The following is an 18,043-nucleotide window of genomic DNA, read 5'->3' as shown; positions in this document are numbered from 1 at the left end:
GCGGCGGCTGCGTCCTAAGGCGCTGGTACAGCCGCCGGGAGGCCACTTTGCTCTGGAAAGTGCGCCATCTGGTGCTCAGTCCCGGTGTCAGAATTAGACTAACTTCTCAGCGTAGGCTGGGCGATCGGTTTGCAGCAACAGAACAAAAAATTTTCTTATAAATTTAAAGTCCATGTTGGAGTAAAATGCCAACGGAGCAACTGAAAAATGCTGACTGGAAAGGCTGAGGTGGAACGTTCTCCACGCCTGCCCTTAACACCTTCCAGATTATTCCACTTCCTCTTTCTTACCCCCTCGTTCCCTTCACCTTCATCCATTGGTCCGTGTTTGTTTCCTTTCCCTTGTCCATTTGTGGGATGTAGAAGGTAGCGATGCAGCTGCAAGGCAGGGAACGCCAAGGATCGCCAGCAGCTACGGAAGCCAGGAGAGAGGCCTGGCACAGAGTCTCCCTCTGAAGCCTCCAGAAGGAACCGGCCTTGCTGACACCTTGATTTCGGACTTCCGGCCTCCAGAACTGTGCGAGAATAAATTTCTGTTGTTTAAGCCACCCAGTGTGTTACAATGTTCACAGAAAAGGAATACAAGTACTTTACAATAAAAAAAGGAATGAATACATGCAACGGCATAGACGAATCTCAAAACAATTATACTGAATGAAAGAAACCACACACACACAAGAATACCTCCTGTATGTCTCTATTTATATACAATTCTAGAACGTGCAAACTAACCTATTGTGATAGAAACAGATGAGTGATACGGGATGGGGCAGGAGAAAAGGCTTCCCAAAGGGCGTGAGGATATGGATAGATTCACTATCTTGATTGGGGTGATGATTTCATAGGTGTCTATGTATGTCAAAACTTATCTGATTATACACTTAAACTATGTGTACTTTATTATATGTCAATTATATCCCCTAATATGGTAATAAAATTAATAGTGGCAAATAAAAAGCTACAAATCTGTCCTGTAGCTCATCCTTCTGCACAATTCCTCTGCTCTCCAGCCTGGCCCGGGCTGGCCCCTTTCCTTCCACTTACAAACAGGCTCAGGTCTCTACTATGCCAACCCTCTTAGCCACATACATCCCCACTCCTCAAAACAAAACAATAAACATTCCCAAACAATTTTTTTAAAAAGTCTTACTTTATTCTTGGCTAGTTTCCCCTTTTGCTATTTCCTTCTTTCTTTCCTTTCATTTCAAAACTCACATTGTCGATGCTGTAGCTCTACTCCCTTTCTTGAAGTCTTGAACTTTTGTTTCTTAATGAATGAAACATCGCCATTTTAGTTCTGTTAGTTGGGAGATCTTTTCTCAGTCTGTCTTCTTTGGCTCCTTTACTACAAATTCAAGTCCAGCCTTCTTTTCCAACCTCAGTGTATCCAGGGCTCCCCTCTATTTTATAGGTGAATGCACGGGGTCCAGAGAGGTTGGGATCTGTCTGGGGCCACAAAGCTGGTCAATGGTAGATTCAGCCTAGAGCCCAGGTCTTCTGAATCACAGGCCAAAAAGCCTTTTCCATTTATTCATTGATTCAAGAAATATTTTTTTGAGTCCTAATCTATGAAATGTTGCAGAGCTACAGAGACACAGTCCTGAATAACATGGACAATGACCTTTGACCTCAAGGAATCCACATTTTAGTGGGAGGAGATGGATTACAAACAAAAAAGAGAAAACAATAAATATCACAATAATTACAGCCTGTGATGGGGATGTGAAGAAAATTAAACAGGGACTATAAAAGGGAGTAAGTAGTTGGGGAGCAAGGAGGAGAGAATGCTACCTTAGATAGATGATGAGGGAAGGCCCCTCTGAGGAGGTGAGATTTAAAAGGAGACATTAAAAGTAAGAAGAAATCAGGCATGAAAGGAGATGAGTGAAAGGAACTGGCATTTCATAGCTTTGAAATGGGAAAGCACTTAGTGTCTTTGTGTACCAGAAGCCGAAGCCGTGGGAGGGCCCTGGGGCTTGGCTGGAGAGTGGGGGCTGGGGGTGTGGCCTGAGGCACGTGGTGAATGGCTCACTCCTGAGAGTGCTGCCAAAGAGTTTGGATTTTATTCTAGATTAAATGGGAAGCCAAAGCCTGGCCCTCTTCCATATAGACTTTGCCTAGAAGGTACAGTATTTGGCAGGCATAGTTTCACAGTGTATCTATTTGGAAGCATAACTGGAACGTAAGAAGAAAAAAATCCATCTGCTTCTGTACCAAAAAAGGATGAAGATAAAACTGAAAATCAGTCACAGTGTTCAAATAAATTACTTTTCTGGAGCCTAGTGGGTAAGTGTCTTAGTCCATTTGGGCAGCTGTAACAAAATGCCCCGAACTGGGTGGCTTACAAACAGCAGAAACTTATTTCCTTTGTTCTGGAGGCTGGGAAACCCAAGATCAAGGCTCAGGCAGTTTCAGTGTCTGGCAAAGGCCCATTTCCTCACGGACGGTGCCTTTTTGCTATGTTCTCACAGGCGGAAGGGGCAAGCCAACTCCCTGGGGCCTCTTTTATAAGGGCACTAATCCCATTCATGAGTGCAGCCTTATGACCTACTCACCCCTAAAGGCCCCACCTCTTAAAACCAGCACATTGGGGACTAGGTTTCAACATATGAATTTAAGGGGACACAAACATTCCGACCATAACATTAAATATGTTGGTATATTTGCATGTCTTAGGTAGGAAATAAAAAATAATGTTTGTATAGTTTGTAAAACAAATGGATTATAATGTACTCACATAAACAGAACAGAGACTAACTCATAACTGTAATTGGGGTTACTATTTGCCAGGTGAGAAGTATGAATCAAAAACATTTTAACAGAACAGTTCAATGATACTTAGGGAGCTTCCTACATAAACTCACAAAATCATTTCAAAGCCAAAAGCAGCCATGTAGTAATGTGAATAATTGTCTCTAATATCACATTTTATAAGTTAATTTTATAATTATAAGTTAATTATTACATAATTATATAATTTATATAATATTGTAGCAATATCAACTAAATTTTTACCATCGGTAGAAAATGAGGCTATGTAAAATAATCAGAGATAGCTAGATAAGCAAACAAATTAATTTATTTGAATTATGCTGAAAAAAATTAGGCAAAATCAATTTTCCCTAAGAAATCCCAATTACATATTATATATTATTCCAATGTTTTTAAATTGTCAAACAGTCTTAAACACGGAACTTCATAATTAAATGCAAATTAAATGCATAATTATTCAGCCCTTAAGCACTTAGTATATGTTTTCTTCATGTTTGTGTATTTGTGTGGAGCATATTTTTGAGTGCAAAAATGCATCCTTGTACTGGAAGCTTCATTTTAAGAAAGCCTAGCATATATGCTGAAGGGCATACGTGCTTTACAGGAGCAAAGCAAATCCCACCTTATATCACAAGCAAGACATAAAGATTTTCTGTACACCGCAAAATATGTATTCAATAGTCAGGGACCCATAAGGATGTACTGTGTGCTAGGTTACTGGACTGACTTTTGTACAGAAGGACAAATTTTATTCTTTCTCTGAAATTGACCAAGAATTCACATCACTAAAACCCAGTTTGAGTAGACAAAGCAGAATGGAGGCATGATGCCAAGATGACTGGGGATAAATTTCCAGAATCCCAGTCTGAGGATAATTTATAAAGGCATGCGGTTACTCGTCTATTTAATTCCTTTTATTCTTTCGCACTTTAAACCATGGATTATTTCCTTTGATTTTTTTTTTTTTCTTTAGAGTCACATTTGAAAGCCGTGCAATTACCTACTTAGCAGCTTTGCCTGCCTACTAAAGTTGTTCTGGCTAAAATGAGATAAATGCACAATAATTGCTTCTAATCCCTCCTTTTCTGCAAATAGGTGGAAAGAACTGTGATCGGTGTTCTTCTAGTCTACTGAGCTTTCCTTTAGTAACTTCCCTTAAGTAAACGATAGATTCAGAAGTAGTTACAGAAGGAGAGAGAGAGCTAGAGAAAGCTGGTGCAAGACAATAGATATTCTATTAGTACCTGTTGCTCAGAGTCCTGTTTCGTGCCTTTTGACTGAGAAAGTGACCACTTTCTCTCAAGCAAACAAGTGTAGTAGTTGAGAATCCGGTAATTATTTTAGAACGTGTTACTATATGCTTAACACCTAAGTCACAGATACTGAAAATATTTTCAGTTTTTTCTACGTTTATAACAAATAAGAGCTTAAATGGGAGCCAAAATCACAACTAAAATGATTTAATATGAATTAACCATATTGATTCAGTTATATTTGCCAAATACTCTCGTTACTCTCTCACTTCAAAATAATACTAAGTACCAATTTGAATGAGTGGACTAGAGATTTACCATTATATGTTAGATATATGAATAATTTTTTTTAGATATACAGCCATATGAACACACAATATCAACAGTGTTTTCTAAATAAATCAGCAACCTGTTTTCCATGTTTGAAATTTTCATTTCACGTTTCTTTGAATTATTTACAGCTGCGGTCCCCAAAACCCGGTATGGGTCTGTGGCCTGATAGGAAAATAGGGTGGCACATCACCACCTCCTGCCCCCACCCCTGCACTGCTGTCTCTCCAGCTGTCCCACTGCTAAGACAATCGCTCTTGCTGTTTTGAGCCCCCTTCCTCTTCCAGGGTCTGCTTCCCTTCCCTCCACCCACAGATGTGGACCACTTACCATCACTCTTCATTCACTGTGGGCTGATGACATTACATGCTTCATCTCATTTATTTATTTATTTATTTATTTATTTATTTTTTGAGACAGAGTCTCACTCTGTTGCCCAGGCTAGAGTGAGTGCCGTGGCATCAGCCTAGCTCACAGCAACCTCAAACTCCTGGGCTTAAGCGATCCTCCTGTCTCAGCCTCCCGAGTAGCTGGGACTACAGGCATGCACCACCATGCCCGGCTAATTTTTTCTATATATATTTTTAGCTGTCCATATAATTTCTTTCTATTTTTAGTAGAGATGGGGTCTCGCTCTTGCTCAGGCTGGTCTCGAACTCCTGAGCTCAAACGATCCGCCCACCTCGGCCTCCCAGAGTGCTAGGATTACAGGCGTGAGCCACCGCGCCCGACCTGCTTCATCTCATTTAAAACTCTCAATAACCTATGAGATTGGTGTCACAGCCCCATTTTACGTATGAAGAAAACTGAGGCTCAGAAAGGTTATTTTTGCAAGATTAAATCCAGATCCCCCAAAAAGCTTAATTTCTTCATTGACCTTTCTCTGTAAGGTCTGCAGAAGCAATGGAGGTTTATAAAGAGATTCAGTTCAGACAGCGTCTCTGTTCAGTGTCCGCAACGATTGGGATCATTAAACCTGAATCCAGGAGGCTCGTCTGAGCATTCATCGCACACGTTCATCTTTGAAGCTGTCGTGAACACTGTTTCAAGTCTTCTCATGATTCAGAAGCTGCCCCAGTCCTTTAAAGCTCTAATCACTCATAAATAACATTAGTGTTTGCTGAGAAATTGGAAATATTTTTATAATGGGAAATCTCATACATTTGTGAAAGTAGAAAGAATTGTATAATAAACTCCGGGTACCCATTGCCCAGCCGCTGCAGTTAGCAACAAAAGGTCACCCATGTTGCGTCTATACTCCCGCACACTCTCCCTCGCAACTGGGTTAATTTGAAACAAATCCCAATATATTATTTCACCCATCAATACTTTTGGTATGAATATCTAAAAGATAAGGATCCTTTTTTATTGATAAAACATGCCATAATATCATCATTATATTTAAAAAATTAACAGTAATTCCTTTGTATCAAATGTTCAATCATGGCTCGAATTCCTCCCACTGTGTACAGACTATACCTGGCTCAGGATGGTTCAATCTATGAGTTTTTGACTTTAAGATGGTGCAAAAGCGTGCACATTCGGTGGAAACCCTACTCTGAGTACCCATGCAAGCATTCTGTTTTTCACTTTCAGTATGGTATTCAATAAATTACACTAGATATTCAACATTTTATTATAGAACAGGCTTTGTGTGAGATGATTTTGCCCAACTGTAGGCTGATGTAAGTGTTCTGAGCACATTTAAGGTAGGTCAGGCTAAGCTGTGATATCCAGTAGGTCAGGTGTATTAAATGCATTTTCAACTTATTATATTTTCAACTCAGAATGGGTTTATTGGGATGTAACCTCATGGTAAGTAGAGGAGCATCTGCATATATTTTTTATAATCATCATGTTATAGTCAGAATATATAAAAAGTCTACACACTGCATTTTGTTTAAAGTATCACTTAAATCTCTTTCCTCCTCCCTCTTTGTTTTCCATCTTTTAAAAAGTCTTATTATGGAAATATAAAAGTAGAGAGTCCTTTGAAATGTATTAGTCACTAGACCCAGAAAACAGTGCTTCCCCAACTTGAATGTGCATGTAAATTTTTAGAGATCTTAAAATACAGATTCTGATTCTGTAGGTCTGGGGTTGGGGCTGAAGTTCTGCCTTTCTAACAACTGCCCAGGTGATCCTTACATGCTGGTCAGGGGCCACTCTGAACCAGCTGGTCAGGGGCCTGCTGAGTTCTACCTTGCAAATTTTGCTATGCATCCCTGAAGTGTTCCTTTGTTTCCTGCATTTCCCATAAACTAATATCTAGAGGCTTGCTTGAATTCTAGGTTAACTATTTTGGCAAGAATTCTTCCTAGGCATTGCTGCATACTTTCTGTTGTATCACATCAGAAGGACCCTCGTGTCTAGCTGTCCCACTTTTAGTGATGCTCAATGCTTAGGGTAATCAGCCTGATCTTTCCATTATAGAAATCCCCATTACTAGTTTCAATGGCTGTTGTTAACCATCGTCCAGACCAGTGGTTCTCAATCATGGCTGTACATTAGATTAGCTGGGGAGATTTTAAAAGACACTGATACCAGAGTCCTGTTCCAGATCAATTAGATCAGAATTTTGGGGCAAGATCCAGGCGCTGTATGTGTGTGTGTGCGCGTGTGAAGTGCCTAAGATGATTCTAATAGGCAGTAGATAGGGTTGAAAAAACACTGGCCTAGCTTTCGTTCTGTCTTCCAAAATAACAATATTCTCAATCTATCCTTTTTCGTTCATCGATTTTGCTGAGCTCTCAATGTGTTCAAGTGCTGGTTTTGAAAGTGAGCCCGCTGATATGCTGCAAAATAAGCCAGCTCCCACTCATACTATGATGACACTCCTACTCCTAAAGCCACCACGCCCTCTCCACCTCCCTGCTTGCTTTCCTGGACTCGCTCTGCAGGTCCCTCAAGCTGCCCGTGAATGCCCAGAGCTTGTCACCCCACCAAGCCTGCCCTCAGACCCCACAAGCCTCATAGGTCGTCTCAGAGCGATGGTGGTGGGCTGTCAATTTCTGTATTTCTATACTATCTTAACTTCTTCAAAATGAGCATGGGTTATGTTTCTAAAAAGACATTTTCCTTTTCAAAAGAAAATAGGAAAAGGCACAGTTTGCCTAACTCTGCACTTTTGCTTTAAGTCCTAAATGAGTCATCGAAAATCCTCTTGCATGCTGGTTATAGGCTTTGGAAGATGCCATAATTAAAATATTAATATTAATTTGGAACGTGAAAAACATCAGCCTCTCCTAATTTCACCCTATTTCTCTAAGCTGGGCTTGTCTTGACAGGAGGAGGAAATGCTAAAAATTTGCCACTTGCCACGGGAATAAAAGCTGGTCATTGTCTTACTCTCAAATCCCTTCTGTCTTGCTTCCTCGCTCTGGTCTTCTTTCTCTGCATTTAAAAAAATATTCACTAGTTACATATTTAGGGTATTTTTTTTTTTTCAAAAAATTTATAACACCAATTTTTGAGGATAAACTCCATGTGTGAGAAGACAGAACACAGAATGCAGGTGACCTGGGTGCAGAGGAATGGCTTTGATTTGGGGCAAGAGTGACGGTAGCACAGCTTTCTGGTCAACCTCGTGCGCTCTGTAAGCTCATATTTCTCTTTCTCTGTGCAGAAGAGTCTCAATCAGCCTCTCTCAGTCGATTTCCAGGAACCCTTAAGCCTGGTGGAGAAGCCCAAGCTTCACTACTTTAACGGAAGAGGCAGAATGGAGTCCATCCGGTGGCTCCTGGCTGCCGCTGGGGTAGAGGTAAGATGTCGGGTTTATTCATGGTATTTTTGTCTTGGGGTCATTGAGCACTTACTTAGGGAAAAGTTGCAGAAAACTCTTTATAGGAGTCCTAAACAAAAGGCAGTTTTTACCACATGCTCTTTAAATGTTGGGCTGTGAGTGAATTAGTTTTTTTCAAATAAGGGCCCAAATACCATGGTAACTGGTTGTTGATACTAAGTTCATCCAAGGTGATGCAAATAAAGTTCTTTAATGCTTAACAAAGAAAAGAAGGAAGATATGGGAAAGAACGAGGGAAGGAATGAAGGAGGGAAGGAAGGAAGGAGGGAGGGAGGGAAAAAACGAAAACAGAGAGGAAGAGACTCATTCTGCTTCACAGCTTCTTTTCATTTTATTCTTATCAGCTAAGTGTTGCATTCATTTAACTCCACTCATCTCAAGAATATTAACACACAATTTTCTTTAAAAGTATAGAACAGTCTCACAGGTACTGACTATGGTATCGTACTTGTCTGCAGCTTGTCTGAGACAGTTAAGGAAAGTAGGCTGCATTCAAATTGTGGCCCGAAAAGTTTACCTGGCTGGCTATATCTGCAAAACAGTAGGCTATAGACATTACTCAATCAACTGAATTCAATAAACCCTTTGCTTTGGTTTTATATAAAAACGTCCTTTGTTTTATTAAGACCCAGAAACAGATGGCACAGGTTCAATAGCTACTTGAAACGTTGGTTGAATTGGTGGTTAGGCCTTTTACTTCTATTTAACTCTTTTCCATGACATCAGCAGTAATAACAATAAAAGTTTTAACAGCAACATATTCTTATGTTCTTTCTTTCATTCCTTAGTTTGAAGAAAAACTTTTTGAAACACGTGAAGAATTTGAGAAATTAATCCAAGGTGAGATAAAAGTATTGTTACTCATGATGTCTCACTAGACCAAAGAGATATGGTGGTTTCTCCATTGCTATGAAAGGCTCACACTCTTTCTCTCCCTCCCTCTCTCATATTCTAAACTGGAGCAGTGACAATTATGTAAACAGTATCTACCAATATCTTATCTCTACATGAGGAAGGTAGCATTTGGATCTTGCAACTAGGAGGATCCCTGCCTCCAAACTTCTAAATTGTAGTAATTCTAGCCCCTCCCTTTGTTTCTGCAGCCCTAGGGGTAATATCTGCTTTTTGCAGTTGCCACATTCATGGTACTACATTGTTCTTTTGTTGCCTTTCAGTTCTCCAGGATCTAGTTAATTCCTTTATATTAAATTTTCTCTGCTAAAGTAACTGGTGTGGTTCTGTCTCCCAATTGGATTCTGAGACAATGGAGAGGGGAATTAGCTCAACTCCCAGTGTTAAATGGGGAAAATGCAGCGCCAGCCTTGCTGTTGCCCTTCTGAGGCAGAGATAGAGATGCAGAGAGAGATGAGAGAAAGAGAGAGAGAGAGAGAGAGAGCATGCATCCTTTCCTTTTAATTAAACTACTGCTCTCTAGAGTTTGTTTTTATTTTAATTCAAGGATTTTTTAGAAGATTGCAAAAGTAAGCCAAAGCAGAGAGCTGTCACCCGATGGAGAGAAGGGAGGGGAAGGGAATGAAAGGCTCACCAGGAGAGTGGTGAGGAGCGATGTGTAGAAGGTACAGGCAGACAAATGTCAAGGAGTGCTTTGAATTGCAGGTAGAGCTTAAATATTTATGCTTATGCTCTTATAAGCAACATGGAGTGATGGGAAGGTTTTAAGCAGAGCCTAATGACTTCAGGAAAACAACTGGGCAGAGCATGTGGGGTAGAGAAGAAGGGCCCATCCAGAGGCCAGGTTAACACATAGGATGTCACTGTGGGAGGTCAGAGGTAGAATGAGAGGCCATAGGAAAGGAGGGTAAGGAATGAGAGAAGGGGAATTCTTGGCCAGAAAGGAGCTTTTGTATCTGCATTGTTTTTTATATCTTCCAGAGTACTCAACATCGTGTCTTGCACTCTAAATACTTTTGTATGAATGAATGGATAAGTATTTCCCTTTTTACCTAGTCTCTAAAAATATTTTGATAAATATTATTTGATTACATAGTCCCATTTTGTAGTGCTTTAAAGAAAACAGTACTGTCAGTGTGGCAGTCTACTCTCGGTTCTTGGTGTACTCTTGGCCAAAGAATGACCACACCAAAGTATCAGGTCCAGCCTCTTGGGGGACTGTTATCCTAGTTCTTTGGCTCCTTGCTTGGGAAAAAAATCACAAGCTGGGCCAGTGCGATGGAGTGACCACAAGCAGGAAGCAGTTTCACATGAGTAGCTTTTTATTATAAAACAAAACAGGTCTGTCTCTGGGAGTGGAGAGAGACAGGCTGACTCACTGACATACTGACTAACCGACTCTCTCTCTCTCTGGGAATTCTGGAGTTGTTTCCTTTTATTGGCCTATTCCAGGGAAGGGCTTTTGGGAGGTGTGGGATGTTACCAAATAATTAACAGGTGTTCTCAAGGTTGTATCTGTGTATTTGAGCTTCTTCTCTAAAAGCCCTACCTGGAGGGGATGAACCACAATATAGATTTAAGCTAATGATACAATAATTAGCCTTAGGTTACTCTAGGTCACTTTCCAAATCCTATTATGCCTATCAAAGACAATAAATAATCCAGCTTTCCTGTGTGTATTTTAAGGTGGAACCCTGCTGTATGAACAAGTGCCCATGGTTGAAATTGATGGAATGAATTTGGTAGAAACCAGAGCCATCCTAAGATACATAGCTGCAAAGTATGACTTGTATGGAAGGAACCTGAAGGAACAAGCCTGGTACAACTATTGCTTCTTACTTAGAAAAAAACTTTAAAAAACAAAACAAAACACTTTTTAGGTTTGTTTGCTGACATATATAGTATAGTTCTTGACAGATTTAACAAAAAATTATTTTCTTTTTTTTTAACTTTTTATTATAGAAAAATTTAACACATATCAAACGAGAGAGAATAGTATAATAAATGCTATGTACACAAAATTTACCTTTGACAATAATCCATTCATGGCCAACTGCAGAATCTCTTAAATTTTCTGATTCTATTACTATATATGGCTCTATATTTGTTGTAAACAACAAATAATCCATTTTTACTGAATGAGATGTGTTTCAAATAAATTTCTCATTGCTTAAGCCATCGTTTTATTTTCAAAATGCATTTATTTTCAGAAACTTAGCTTTAAGCATTTTAATGCACAGTAAACATTTTAAAATTGATCTTGTATTTTTAAATCTCCACGTAAGTTTTCTCTTGCTTCCTAGTAGTTTCTAACTGACACATTTTTGCTGATTGCATCCCTGCAGTGCAGTCTAGCATGTTCCTCTGTCTTTGTATTGTTGCAACTTGATAGTTAGGTTTAGAGGTTTAACCAGATTCAGGTTCCAGTGGTTTTTGCAAGACTTTGTAGGTGTTGGTGTTAGGAGACATAATATGTCTGCTTTTCTATCCTTTATTTTATTAGTAGCCATTGGTGTTCAGTGCTATCATTTCTTCTGCTTTTATTATCTGAAATACTTCTGTAAGGAAAAGCTTCCTTTCATCTACCACCTGGTTACTTGGAGGTGGTTTCCTATAGGGCAGATAGGATTGATGCTCAATTCTTTCCATTTCCCGATTTTCCAAATAATGAGTTGGTTCATCAGCAGTGACTAATTAGTTATTATTATTGTTTTAGTATCACTATGAACTCACCAATTTAAAATATCTTCAACGTGTTTCAATCCATGGCAGGTGTTATTCTTATTTATGCTCAAATTGTTCTACCTTTGGCCAGTAGGAGCCAAGTGGTTCCTGGGAATTTTTTATCTTACCCTGGTGGTCTCTGATAACTTCCTTATTATCTGGTATAACATGATGATCCCGATTAATTTTGAACATCTCTTGCTACAGACCTCCTGGATTCATTCAGTCATTTCTCTAAGAAGCTCTGGTTCATTGTTGTTGATTTTGTTTTGGGTTTTTTTTTTTTTTTCTTTGAGAAAGGTCCACTCTATTGCTGGAGCTGGAGTGCAGTTCCATGATCATAGCTCACTGTGACCTCGAACTCCTGGGCCCAAGTGATCCTCCTGGCTCAGCCTCCCGAATAGCTGGGACTATAGGTACACACCACCATGCCCAGCTAATTTTTTAATTTTGTGTAGAGATAGAATCTCACCATGTTGCCCAGGCTGGTCTCAAACTCCTGGCCTCGGCCAGGCATGGTGCCTCATACCTGTAATCTTAGCACCCTAGGAGGCCGAGGCGGGAGGATCTCTTGAGCTCAGGAGTTCAAGAGGAGCCTGAGCAAGAGTGAGACCTCATCTCTACTAAAAACAGAAAAAATTAGCTGGGCGTGGTGGTGTGCACCTGTAGTCCCAGCTACCTGGGAGGCTGAGGCAGTAGGATCGCTTGAGCCCAGGAGTTTGAGGTTGCTGTGAACTAGAGTGATGCCACAGCACTCACTCTAGCCCTGGCAACAAAGCGAGACTCTATCACAAAAAAACAAAGGAAAACAAAAAAAGTTCCAGGCCTCATGTGCTCCTGCCCTCTCCTCCCAAAGTGCTGAGATTGCAGACATGAGCCACCACACCTGGCCTCCAGTTCCTTTTAATGCAAGGCAGTTTTTAAGTAGCACTTTCACAGAACTAATGTTTATAAATTAAAAATGAATCAATTATTACTGTGCTTTCATTGGTATATTATTATGATAAAACCAATTTTTCTATCTCCCAGATTGATCTTAATATCTCAAAGGAACATGATGCTAATAGAAACACTTGGCTTTAGTTGATGGAACAATATTCCAGAACACCTGATAACCTCAATGACCCCTCAGTGAGACACTTGATATTAATAATTAGTCAGGAGAAACTGAGGCACTACTTTAAATGTTTCTTTGGCCCACGAACTGATAGTTCCCTGTATCTGGAACTCCCTCTCTAGGATTGACATGTATGTAGAAGGCCTGAAGGACCTGAGTGACATGATTATGTTCTTTCCACTCTCTCTGCCTGAAGAGAAGGAGATGAATCTTGAATACATCCTTGCAAGAGCCACTACAAGATTCTTCCCAGTCTATGAGAAGGTAAGCAACAAACTCCTGCCCTGCTTTAGGACTTGGATCAAGGGGGAGAAAAACAAACTAAACTAAAAATAGGTAAGACATTTTATTGGTAGATGAAAGATTCCCAAACCCTTTGTGAAAGCTCAAAATTCTTCCCTCACTTGCAGTTACATAACAAATCTGCTCTCCCTCTTCCCACCCCAGTCTTCTGGATTTTATTTTTTAAAGGATTTCATGCATAACTTCAGCACTATTTGTGATTCTGGTGCTTATAGAATCTCAGTTACCTGATTTAGTTCTGGAGTAAAATAGGGCCTTCTCTTCTAGGGGGGATTCTAGAGAGGGATATCCCACACTAATTGGAGAGCTGGGGGGAGGGGAGGATGGATAATATTTCTAAAATACACTGGATAGTATTGGGGCTTAGGCAGTTTATAAAGTTAGCAGAATTCTATGCAATAGTCTACAAGTTAAAAAATTGTTTTAAAAATAATACTTTAATTTTCTTGTCTCTACATTTTTAACATCTGAAAAATAATGTATGAAAAGCTTGCACTTTAAGCAAATACTTAGACTGCCATCCCTAACACCGGGGCTGGATGCCTTCTTTAGTTATCAATGCTCTTCATCTCCAGGTGCACTCATTATATTGATAACTGCAGCCAGGTGCGGTGGCTCACACCTGCAGTCCCAGCCACTGGAGAGGCTGAGGCAGGAGGAATGCTTGAGGCCAGGATTTTGAGACTAGCCTGGGCAACATTAAAATAACATAAAATAAATAACATAACAGAACATAACATAAAATAGTAGTCCCAGCTATTTGGGAGGCTGAGGCAGGAGGATCACTTGAGCCCAGGAGTTTGCAGCTCAAGCAAGCTATGATGGTGCCTCTACACTCCAGCCTGGGCAACAGAGCCAGACCAAAAAAAAACAAAAAAAAAAAACAAAAAAAAATACATTTATACACACACACACATATGTGTGAGTATGGGAAAGGGTAATGAAAAATGTTAGGGTTTGGTAAAAAAAAAAAATTAGCAGATGAGTTTTTCAAACTTACCTGCAATGCTGGTTTAATCCACCCTTTCTGGGTTGAATAACAATACTTCTAATTAAATGATGTAATACATATATTTACAAATATTTATCAAGATCAACAATCTTAAAGCCTAATCATGTAATGAAGATTGTTTGACACGTATGTATTTGGCACAGATTACAGATACACTAACATCCTAGTTGGTGCTTTTCCCTTAATTACATTTAATCAGTTTTCAGTCCCCTTGTTCCAGCTGGATCAAATTGTGAATATTCTACACCCAGGGCTTCTCCATATTGTTTCCTTCAGTATTTAAAATATATTCACTTGTAATCGGTATATAATTTAAGAGATTTTATCTTATCATTTAATAAATATTGACAGTAGAATAGATGTCTCACACCACTATTGCTAATGACTGAAGCTTTTGTTGCTAAGATACTTGGAAGTACAGAAACTTCTCTCATGCCTAAAAATAGTACCAACATCACTGACAACAGTGCTGATAGGGATGGTGGCTCTTCTCTACTGAGTGCCGAGCACTGTGCTGTGCATTTTGCATGAATTACCCCATTTAATCTTCATAATAACTTCACAAAAGAGGTGCTATTATTATGCCCATTTATAGATCAGGCAACCATAGCTTAAAGAAAGTATCTTGCCTAATACCATACAACTAGTAAAGTTGGAACCTGTACTCAAGTCTCTAACTCCTGATCCTATGCCAAAGTATCATAACATCAGGAATTTTTAGGCCTAGAATATGCCTTAGTGACCACCTACTCCAATAGTATATTTTATTTTGTATTTGATCGATTTTGACTCAAAGTCACCCATAAATTATAGCTGTATTAAAAGAAAATTTGCTTATAAAAATAAGGTTTGAGTCCCTGTGAGACTGACGTTCTCCCTGCAAACAAAGTACCTTCCCAAGAGCAGCACACCTAAGGAAGCCGCCCCGAGATGCTGCGAGGAGAGAATATCCTCACAACCCTGGAAGAGCCTCCAATCTAGGGCTTGGCACTAAATCATTCTATAAAGGTTCACAGGGTAGGTGCAGGGAGATGAATGAAGATAAAGACATGTGAGATTAAGCTGTTTCCTGTGTTTAGAATAAATCAGGCAGATTTAAGCTATTCACTCTACTGAAGTCCAAGAGAGATGGGATTTTCTTGAGCCCACAGTTAGCCAGTGGCAAAGAACAGATTAGGAGCCAGGTCGCCTAACTTCTAGAAGACTTTCTGCCAAGTCAAGCTGACTTTAAATTATATGTGAGGGGCCAGGCGCAGTGGCTCACACCTGTAACCTTAGCACTCTGGGAGGCCGAGGTGGGAGGATCACTTGAGGTCAGGGGTTCAAGACCAGCCTGAGCAAGACTGAGACCCCATCTCTACTAACAATAGAAAAATTAGCCCGGCATCGTGGCACACACCTGTACTCCTAGCTGCTCCAGAAACTGAGCCAGGAGAATCGCTTGAGCCCTGGAGTTTGAGGTTGCTGTGAGCTAGGATGATGCCACGGCACTCTAGCCTGGGCAACAGAGCAAGAATCTGTTTAAAAAAAAAAAAAAAAAATATATATATATATATATATGTATGTATATATATAATGTGAGGTATGCCCCTAATCCTTTACCTTCTCCTTCTTAACTATCACTAAGGCACTAAGAGACCACGGGCAAGATTTTCTTGTGGGCAATCGGCTGAGCTGGGCCGACATACAGCTCCTTGAAGTCATCTTAATGGCTGAAGAGTGCAGACCCAGCGTCCTTGCAGGCTTCCCTGTGCTACAGGTAATGCTATCCAAAAAGCTCTTAGGAACTGCAGGGAGAATGAATCTGTATCATTCGTTTATTCTTTCATTCAGTCATTCATCATCATTTAAGAACCTACTAACTTCTTGATGCTAAGGCCTGTGCTAGAAATACAAAGGTAATCTCAAGGAACATACCTAGTGGGGGAAACAAGGACATAGCCAGGTAACTTCAATACATAAAATGACATGAGAAAGCAGATGAGGGCCACCTGGCCCCATGGGGATCTGAAACAGGCTTCTTGCAGGACTTAGGTCAACAAAGGCTTTGCTTGGAATGTAGTAGAATCTCAATAAAAGTTGCTTCCTTCCTCTACATAAAACAGGGGAGAAACACTTAAGATAGTATAATCCTAACACAGCCATTATTTAACAATAACCACAACCATGGACAAAGTTTGTCATATGCCATGCACTGTACCAAGCACCAAATGCACATTACTTCATTTATTTTATTCCATCCTCAAAGGAGATGGGAATAAGATTCAGAGAGGTTAAATGACTTTGCTAGGTCACATTATTAGTAGGTGACAGGACCAGGACTCAAACCTCAGTCTGTTTGATTCCTCAGCCTGAGTTTTAAACCACTTTTCTAGGTTGGTAGATTCCTCTATAATCTTTCAAAAATATGCTTATTTAAAATATTTGTAATCTGAGTTATGACAGTTATGCAGCTTCAATTTTTCACTTCATATTATTAATATATTATAAATGTTTTGGTGTTGTTATTTAATTAGCCTCATTTTTCAGAATGTAGTCTGTTATATATATTTTTGAAATTTTTCATGATTACGTATATTCCGTTAATTGTGCTCAGAATAACCTTATTTTAAATAATGAAGATCATAAACAACTCAAGTGTCCAGTAGCCAAGAAATGTCTACATACATGAGGATACATCCATTAAATAGAATTTTATGCAGTTACATAAAGTTTTCAAAGATTACATAACAATGTGAAAAAAAATGCTTATGGAATAAGAAAAATGAGGACTTCTGTTATATTGTACACCATGGTGCTTTGGAATGTTTGGTTTTATAATCTTGCCACATCTTTATAGGTATGGATTTTTCCACATTTTTATATACATTATTAGGATACCATTTTTAAAGTGGGATTGCTTGGTTATAGCCTACAAACATTTTTGTGGTTCTTGAGGAATATTGCTAACTTGCTTTCTGCAAGGGTAGTATCACTTTGCAATGCTACACAAGGTGTAAAAATTCCATTTATCCCCCACCTCCACCAGCAGTAGGGAATATAAATTTTTTTTTTTTTTTTTTGAGACAGAGTGTCGCTTTGTTGCCCTGGCTAGAGTGAGTGCCATGGCATCAGCCTAGCTCACAGCAACCTCAAACTCCTGGGCTTAAGTGATCCTACTGCCTCAGCCTCCCGAGTAGCTGGGACTACAGGCACGCGCCACCATGCCCGGCTAATTTTTTCTGCATATATATTTTTAGCTGTCCATATAATTTCTATTTTTTTAGTAGAGACGGGGTCTCGCTCTTGCTTAGGCTGGTCTCGAACTCCTGACCTCGAGCTATCCACCCGCCTCGGCCTCCCAGAGTGCTAGGATTACAGGCGTGAGCCACCTCGCCCGGCCGGGAATATAAATTTTAAACACTTTTCCTCATATGCAAGAATGTATCTCATTTGTATTTTCCTTTATTTTGCTATATTCTTCTCTCATGGATAGTGTTCTTTTGCATTTTAGGAATTCAAAGCCAGAATCAGCCACATCCCCACAATTAATAAATTTCTCCAGCTTGGAAGCCAGAGGAAACCTCCACTGGATGAAGAATCCATTGAGACTGTGAAGAACATATTCAAGTTTGAACGTGGCATGTTTCTTAAAAACATGAGCACTATAGTAGCTGAGTATTAATAAATGAAGAGGTCTAAGGGACTCAGTAAATATTTCACTCTTCATTTGTAGCAGGGCCCATAAAAATATAAGGCCATGTTAATAAAGTAAGGAAAGTAAAGTAATAAAAGCGTAAGGAAATAAACTACCTACTACCTGTCTTTACGTCAAAGAAC

The 18,043-nt window shown here is 39.7% G+C and overlaps 1 protein-coding gene across 1 annotated transcript; it reads left to right on the top strand.

Moving 5' to 3' along the window:
- Positions 1-6,142: 6,142 nt before the first annotated feature.
- On the top strand, positions 6,143-17,888 carry LOC138395942 (glutathione S-transferase-like). The gene is made up of 7 exons (XM_069489060.1): positions 6,143-6,169; positions 7,980-8,114; positions 8,945-8,996; positions 10,755-10,887; positions 13,032-13,173; positions 15,852-15,983; positions 17,718-17,888. Exons 1-7 carry the CDS (start codon positions 6,143-6,145, stop codon positions 17,886-17,888), a joined length of 792 nt encoding a protein of 263 aa, XP_069345161.1.
- The last annotated feature ends 155 nt before the right edge of the window (positions 17,889-18,043 follow it).

Source organism: Eulemur rufifrons, chromosome 15 (assembly GCF_041146395.1).
Source record: "Eulemur rufifrons isolate Redbay chromosome 15, OSU_ERuf_1, whole genome shotgun sequence".
NCBI classification, from domain to species: Eukaryota; Metazoa; Chordata; class Mammalia; order Primates; family Lemuridae; genus Eulemur; species Eulemur rufifrons.
Note: the sequence above shows the minus strand (reverse complement) of the source record. Positions and strands in the feature narration are given on the sequence as shown.

Coding starts and splice junctions, on each gene's coding strand:
- LOC138395942 (XM_069489060.1), top strand. CDS start 6,143: ATGGGTTTATTGGGATGTAACCTCATG. Junction 10,888..13,031: donor AACCTGAAGGAACAAGCCTG/GTACAACTATTG, acceptor CTCCCTCTCTAG/GATTGACATGTATGTAGAAG. Junction 13,174..15,851: donor TCTTCCCAGTCTATGAGAAG/GTAAGCAACAAA, acceptor ACTATCACTAAG/GCACTAAGAGACCACGGGCA.